The sequence below is a fragment of the Plectrocnemia conspersa genome, unplaced genomic scaffold, assembly GCF_051122295.1.
Source record: "Plectrocnemia conspersa isolate PC_06_02 unplaced genomic scaffold, ASM5112229v1 ptg000005l, whole genome shotgun sequence".
NCBI classification, from domain to species: domain Eukaryota; kingdom Metazoa; phylum Arthropoda; class Insecta; order Trichoptera; family Polycentropodidae; genus Plectrocnemia; species Plectrocnemia conspersa.
Window position 1 is genome coordinate 31,096,811 of NW_028277169.1, and position 8,531 is coordinate 31,105,341.

The 8,531-nt window shown below is 28.8% G+C and overlaps 1 protein-coding gene across 1 annotated transcript; it reads right to left on the minus strand.

Moving 5' to 3' along the window:
* Window positions 1-5,040: 5,040 nt before the first annotated feature.
* LOC148235423 (dehydrogenase/reductase SDR family protein 7-like) lies at window positions 5,041-7,935 on the minus strand. The gene is made up of 5 exons (XM_088187033.1): window positions 7,677-7,935; window positions 6,075-6,218; window positions 5,683-5,902; window positions 5,380-5,625; window positions 5,041-5,319 (listed from the first exon to the last, which is right to left on the minus strand). The coding sequence occupies exons 1-5, from the start codon at window positions 7,830-7,832 to the stop codon at window positions 5,114-5,116; spliced, it is 972 nt and encodes a 323-aa protein (XP_088043159.1). The 5' UTR covers window positions 7,833-7,935; the 3' UTR covers window positions 5,041-5,113.
* Window positions 7,936-8,531: the final 596 nt, after the last annotated feature.

Below are 8,531 nucleotides of genomic sequence, written 5' to 3' on the forward strand. Positions count from 1 at the left end.
ATTTGTACTTTAATTCCACGTTTCTAAAGTCAAAAGTGCACTACTGTGACCATGTGGTAAATTAAAAAGTGTGTACTTAGATTGTAGCAGCATAAATTATGATGGTCGAAGAATTGTAAAAAGTCCGTTCCAGCCTGCAGATAAGTGGCTCTAAGAGATTAATTGTGTATAAATAAGAACTATCGGGTCAGCACAATTAATTTATATGTATTCCATTAAAATTAGAAGTACATATCGTAGTGGTGTAAGCATCCAAAGAGCTTCTGGAGAAATGAAACGTCTTAGTGCCACTCGAATGAATGTCTGTGTGTAGTCCGAATTCTTGCAAATATTTTTATGTTTCTCTCGAGCAGCCTTAATAAATGTTGAACGGGTTTATTTAGAGCAATTGCCATATGTTTAATCACCGCCCTCTAATTAGCGTGTTTGAAGTATATTTATACTGGATTGCAATCCATAAATAAGAGTATTTTTACGGTTCTTCTACGTGAATGATTAAGAACAAAAGTCTTTGTCTTGAATGTAGATAAACGTGTATAAAAATATTGATCATAATTATTTAAGTTTTAATGTACGTTGTCTGGCTTTTATGAATGGTCTCGTAATCGTGCATTGTTTATGTTTTTAAAAATCTGTGGCAATCTCTATTTCTGTATATACACATTTCTCATTTTCACTTGAGAGTTACTTTATAGCCTTTCTTTACATGTTTATACGCGAAATTATGTAGTCCTTACAGAACAACATCTAAAAAATAATCATATGACACAATCTTTGGGTGAAATATTGTCAGGTATTAATTGAATGCCTTATTTGAAGAACAACCATTGTCACAAAAATCATTTTTAACAAGAGAGAACAAAAACTAATTACCTTCTTTGATTGCAAGGAAATACTTTAAAAAAACATTTCTAACTCGATTCATTTAATATTTTATATTAAACGATTTCCTCTTGTGTTTTTGCGGCGTTTTTGTAATATAAGCTGCTCAATCGTCCTGTGTAAAAAAGGGATTGACAGTTTCTAGAATTATACATACATATACCATAACATTATTATTTATTCTTAACTCTACCCTTGCATCTGTGACCTATTGGCATTTAAATAAACTTACTGAAGTTGCTCCTCAAAATATTTTTTTACTCTTGATTAACACACAAATCACACTGATTATATTCACATGTAACTTGTGTTTCTTTGAAGATAAGAATAAATTGGAAAGCGGGAATAGAATTGACATACACCTTTTTTTAATTTATGAAAAGAGTAAGATATGTTTGATACATAATTTATTGCACAAGTTATAATGTACTTCAGTAAATCATGTGTCAGTATCGGAAGGCGGTGTCGAATGCCAAAAAATCCGGGTTAATCAAAATGTTTATAGCAAGCCGTCACGACCAACTTAGAATACTCCTTGAAGAGTTGATGAAAGTGTTTCTGAAAACAGGGCCGGCCAACAAAGGTTATTTGGGATTTTTTCTTGAGAGAAGAGAAAATTTTTGTTTCAAATCCATCTCGTAAATTTTCCTCCTAAAAGGATAGATTGCCGCGAAAGCTAAAAAAAGTCATCATGGAAGTATTTGTTAAAAATTATCTCTAGGAATTTTCGAATGAGGGCAAATTCCTGAGAGCTAAATTGCTCCAGATGGTAAAAAAGAGTGATTTAAAAAATTTGTTCAAATACCATCTCTGAAAATTTTTTCGAGTAATTGAGGATATATCGATACTGTGTTAAATAGAGCCAAATGGCACCCTGAGCGACCGCCCTTATAGTCCACACTTCGGACCGGCCCGTATAAACTAATTAGGCTATATAGTCCAATTCTGCAGCTCTAATATACGTCGCCTTTTATGAAGCATGAGCATTCTCCGGGAGGCCCTCTATAAACAAAACCATTGTGGTTACTTCTCAGTATTCGTAAAGCGAATTTGTTTAAATAACGCTTTCTAATAGGAAAATATATATCAGTACCTACAAATTAGCTTTTACTTAATTTTAACCAGTAATTCCCGGACCACCATTTACTTAGCACCGATCTACACCACTCATTACTTGTGTAACTGTAAGAGGTAAAATAAACCTGTTTTAATGATATCAAATATAATTGATAAGGTTTTAAAATCTTCATAACATTAGAATATAAATAGATACGCTCAATTTAATATTTTTCTGATTTTAAAATTATTATATTCATTTTTATAAAATAATGGTTACTGTATTGTTAAATAAAAAATTGTCATTTGGTAATGTTTTTCAACATAATTCATTTTTTGCTACATTACACAAATTACAGGTAAAAGTTCAATGAGAAAAATTTATTTGAATGTTTGTTTCCTTCGAACATATTTATTTTTATACAGAACATAATCAGAAACTGGGTACTTGTAATTTTTTTGCATACACATATATGAATATATTAGAATAATTCTTACTAAAATATTCTTATTTTTTTGTTGTTTTATGTAAATACTAACTAAAAGTAAGTGTCAAAATGAACATGGAAGTTTTTGCTTTTTATTACTAATATTATTTCGAATTATATCTTCTCAAGCGCTTATGCTGCTTTTTAGATATGAAATGTTCAGAACAGCAGTTTAAATTAATTTTGCCAAAAATGTATTTCTTTGTAATAGATATAATATAATCTGACTATTCTCTCCTTCACACTAATTTAATCTCAACAAGATCTAAAGTACTCTGAATAAATTACAGCATTAATACAAAGTGAATCATTTTCAAGAATGGGATTGAAAGGTAGATTGAATCTGGTGGATATCATTCATTGTAAAAAGTTTATGACTAACTGGGATAAACTATATTAGGCTTTTAAAACATACAAATCTATGAATACATTTACATATTCTAATTAAAATTATAGGGAATCGTCATGTTTGCTTCCTTTCAAAAAATATTGTGTATTAATTCGTATTTATACAACTCAATTATTAAAAATGGATTTCTCAACAATACTTACTTATCAAGTACAGTAGACCCCCCAATAACACGGTAAATCGGGGAGGTGTTATTTGGGTGTCCGTTATTTTATATTTGAGCGAGCCAAAGGAAGGATATCTCACCACACGCGCCTGATTCATACGTACGTATTGCAAAAATAGTATTTTCTACTCCACTAACTATACGCACATTCCCAATTTACCGTGTTATTGGGGAGTCTACTGTATGTGATTTTTTTTCAAAATTAATGAAGTAAACCATAGGTTGATTGGGCCCGACGAGAGGGAGGAACCAGCCTCTTTTTTCACATTAAGTGGAAATCTTGCGTAAATTTTATTCGAAATTCGGGCGATCAATCAGTATATTTTTAATTTTTATATGAATAAAATTAATATTTGATCTTCATTCCTTTATCTATTAGATTATGATTTTTTACAATTCTCCGTGGATCACAGTGAACAAATTATGAAATGGTTTTTACTACTCTGTCTTTTTCGAACAATACCTTTAATCAATATATAACCATAGCTAAATAAATAGCCTTACCATGCTAAATACACCTTGATATTTTATGGTAAAATTCCTTAATGCACAGCCAAATACATTATGACATTCAATCTAAGTAAAATATCACTTTTTAGAAATAATGCAAAAATTTCTTGCTGCATTACCATAACGATTTTATTTATTATTTAAATATATATATATATATATATATATATATATATATATATATATATATATATATATATATATATATATATATATATATATATATATATATATATATATATAAAATATAAGCAAGAACAAATATTTGCAAAAATAAATAAAACAACACATACATATAAATAAATAACTTTTATACTTTTGTAGGAATATATTTTTATTCATACATTTAAATTAATCATGAAAAGCTACAATTTAAATATTAAATAAAAAATAAAAGCAAAAACTTCGATATACTATATATTTCTTTTAATGGCAAGAAAACACTAATCAAATTAAATAAATATACGAACACCATATATTTAATTATAAATAATATAAATTAATATTTTTTTTAATTTAAAACCATTCACCAAATTGCAATTTTAAATAGTTTACTGATTTTTTTCTACACACATACATAATTATGATGTATTATTAATTTTTAGGTATTATTATATAAAAATGAAAATATGGTGTATGTGTATGTGGTAATAATATACAAAATGAACCAAAAAAAAATTTTACAGTGGGCACAGTAGCCATTAAAAATACATTTCCGAAAAAATATTATGCACAACATAAATTATGCAAAGATATTTTTTGAGTAAGCATAAGTTTGTTGTATCCCGTTAGAGCTCGAAGCAGAGTACTTTATATATACATTTTTCTCAAATGACTGTCGTGTCCATTGCAATAGTGCCATGATTTTAAAACTATACATCGATAAAAAGAGCTGGATAAGAATCCTATTCATTTGTCCATATACTTTGTTTTGCTGTTTATTATATTTTAAATTGTTTTAAAATATGTTTAAATTATGAAATATTGATTTGATATTAGAGAAAATCTTATCAAATTCTAAATCACAATATTTATGAATCACTATATTTATTAAAAAATATAATTATTTTGTAATGAATTTAACAATAATTATAAATTGATATTATGCAATGGCTTTGGTAACAAATTTATTACAATCATATAATACATATATAATTGTGAAATCTAACATCAATATCAGTCATATCCATTTGAACACATTCTTTACTATATGTGCATAAATATAGAAGCAAATGAGCATCTATCAGTTCAGTCTTTTAAAATCAGACATATGTTTTTAATATCATTTTTTTTCTTTAACAATTTGTACATTACTTGCAAACATGTCCCAAAAATAATATTAGACAAATAGATAGTTTAACATCAAATTAAGACATGTCCGTGACTAAAATTCAACAAAAATGAACATGTCTGATATTGACAAAATTATTTTTTGTTGATAAAGTATTAAATGAGTAACTTATTTAATAAAATAAATAATATTTTTATACAAACACGCAATTGGCAGTAGAAAAAGAAATTAAATTATATGAATCGGTAATATTTGGTCATGTTAAAAATGAGGTATTTTCATTCATAAAATAATAATTTTACAATACAAAATTATTTTTTCATATCTTCACTCATACTCTTAGCTAAAATGGACAAAACTTTGAAATACAAAGGGGGGAATAAAACCCTTGTATAGTTCAATAACCGGTGATGTATCGGCCCTCTGATTATCTCTCTTGTTTCATTCACAATTGCACTGATTACATCATCTGCTATTACTTCCGGAGCAACGCCCTTCAATTGACTCTTGTCCATTTCTAAAATGTAATCAAATCGGTGAAATACACGTAAAATGTATATTTAAAACAAATACTTACTTCCATATTTATCTCCTTTAGAAGTCAACGCATTTATAGACAACGATGTTTTAACATACGATGGAGTTATAAGAGACACGTTAATACTGTTCTTTGTCACCTCTGAACGTAAAGAGTCGGCAAAAGCTTGCAACGCATGTTTAGAAGCACCGTAAGCCGATCGACACGGAAGAACAATCTTAGCTTGGAGTGAGCTTGTAAATATAATATGCCCAGAATTCCTATTTACCATATGCGGTAAAACAGCTGAAAATTTTATAGTAAATTAAACATAAAAAAAATAAAAAATAATCAAGAGTATACCTTTAGTCATTGCTATTTGAGCAAAGTAGTTTATTGACATAATTTTCACGTATACATCAATGTCTGTGTCTATCACATGTCCTCGATAACTTGTCCCTGCGTTATTGACTAGAATATCAATTTTGCCGTACACATCGAAAATCTTATTCACGGCATCAGTTATGGCTTTCATATCAGTGATATCAAGTTGCAAGGTCATCGGTACATGTGTAGAAATATCCTAAAATTATTATTTTATATATTATATTTAAAATAAAAAGTGATACTTCTCTACAAGGTTTTCGATTTATAATATCTTCTTACCGTAATCAAATATTTGTTGTAAAAATTGCTTAGTGTGAGCAAATCATACTAAGCAAATAATTTGTTTACTTTTTTATAACTATACTTACTGGTTGTGTGCTGAGAAGGTCATCTCTTACTCTATTCAACTCATCGATCCGTCTAGCTACCAAAACGAGACGACATCCTTGATTGTATAATTTGTGGGCTATTGCTTCTCCGATGCCTGAACTTGCACCAGTTATTACCACAACCTATAATAAAAAAATGAATATGTAAATATTTGTAATCATCTTCAAATTCACATGTGTATATTGCAATCATTAATTTAAAGTAAATATTAAATGACTTACATATGTATAAGATAGTTCAATATTTATTTAATGTTATGTGAGATTCAAATGTATAGACATACGAAGATCAAGACAAATATTATAAAAAATTATTGTAAGTCGAACATACTATTATTTATTTAAGAACTAGTTTCGTACATATTTTATAAAAACAGACCGTTTAAAATTACTTATATTTAATTGGTCAGTATCTAAATAGTTTAATTATCATTATTTTATTAAACGAATGGCCATTATTATTTTACTATAATGGTCAGTATAAATAGACTTTTTGTCAGTATACATAGCTTTAATTTTTATAAAATCAGATAGATCTTCTATTAATATTTAATTTAATTATTTTATTATTTTTAGCTATTTAAGTGTCTATGAACAAGAAGTCGTGGCTCAATCACTATTAATATGTTAATAGTAATATTCACAACAATATCAATGGAAACATTGATGAGTGTATTACTTTTTAAATAATTTCTACAAGATGTTCTCAATGAGAAATTCATCTCGTTTAGATGAAAAATCGACTTTGTACTAGGATCGCATGCCACACGAAGAGCAATAAAAAAATAGTTTATTGCCCTAATTATGTATAATTAAAAAACTAGTCAATTATTATTCAATCACGAAATATTATGGTTATCCCTTCACGTGATGGTTATACGATATGTTGACAATTTCGAATGACCTTGCTTGTACCTATTTGACTGCAGTGACATTGGAGAGTCGTTGCCCTGTTTTGACGAGTCCAAAGTTGCATCGACCTTGGTGACGCGCCTTTTATCGTCGGCGTATCAATACACCCTTTACTTATAAGTTGTAACTTAGAAGGGTCCATACTTAAGTCAATGAGTTAACGTCGGAATAGTTAGATCGACATAAGAAAAATATTTTAAGAGAAAAAATGTTTTTCTGATAATGAAACTGTGGAAGAATTAGGTGTGTACATATTTTCTTGAATTTTTTGTAGATTTCATTAAATTTTAAAATTATAATTTACTAGATACAATATGTAAATTCATTTTAATATAATTTAACCACTATTCTATCTTTAATATAAATTTAACGCGAGTGACGTATCTTGGTTAATTAAAACGTATTAAAGAATATTTTAAATCATCAGATATGTAATATAAATAATAATAAAATGGAGGACATGCATTAAAATTCCCCAAATAGCGGCGTATAAAGAATAATTGCTTAAAGAAAATATTTTTTATGAGCTCCAAAAAATTGTATAAATTTAAAAAAAATGTATCTTTACATAATGATTACTCTTATTGATGGAACTTTTTATGTAAACCATCAATTTAAATCAGCGCTGAATAAACGCACATTTACACTGATGTAATATATAATCGTTACCTTATCTCGAAGATGTGCCTTTCTGACTTTTTGTTGCGCAGCTCTGAATGCCTTGTATGCAATTAATGGAACGGTCGCAGGCAGGATCACGGTCTTCAAAAGCCACCAGATAAACTGGACCGATTCGTCAGAGATCCACGCGGAGAAATTAGACATGATCACTGCCAAATCGCGACGCCTAATGCAGAAACGCTTATCAATCAAAGCGAAGTTCACTAACAACGGCAAACGTCACATACTCCTTTTTTAAACTTATGGCCATAAGTTGACAGAATTTGGCTAGCCAACTGTCAAAAAAATAGGCCTATTATTTTTGCATGCATTCGATCAAAAATGTATTACGTTAAGCTATATTTAATTATAATCATAAGTTTATCTCATTTTAATACTAAAATTTCGACACTGGTTTAAAATATCGGCTCGGCGCTCAGAAACCAATGGTTGTGGCTTTCTACTGCGTCACATTGCTGGTTTGGCTCTAACGGCTACGAACGCGCCCATCAACGTTTTTAAACTGAGCAACAAAATTTAAACTGGTTAGGTTTGAGCGAGTGAGCGTTGATCAGAATATTTAAAATATTTATGCAAAGTAATATAAGTTGCCAATTTATATAATCCTCTTTGAGTGGATTCCTTGCAGAGTTATTCATGAGGTGTTCATAGTTCCGACAAACGCTCTCTTGAGTCCGCTCGTTCACACCTAACCCTTTAAATTTTAAAACGTATTTATGTAGTAAGACGTTGTTGGCATATGTTAGTTTAAAAAATACCACAAATTTCTGACTGTGTACGTCTAAATAATCCATACCTACAAATTCTTTACAAAATACATTTGAAAGTGAGTTCCTCGAAAAA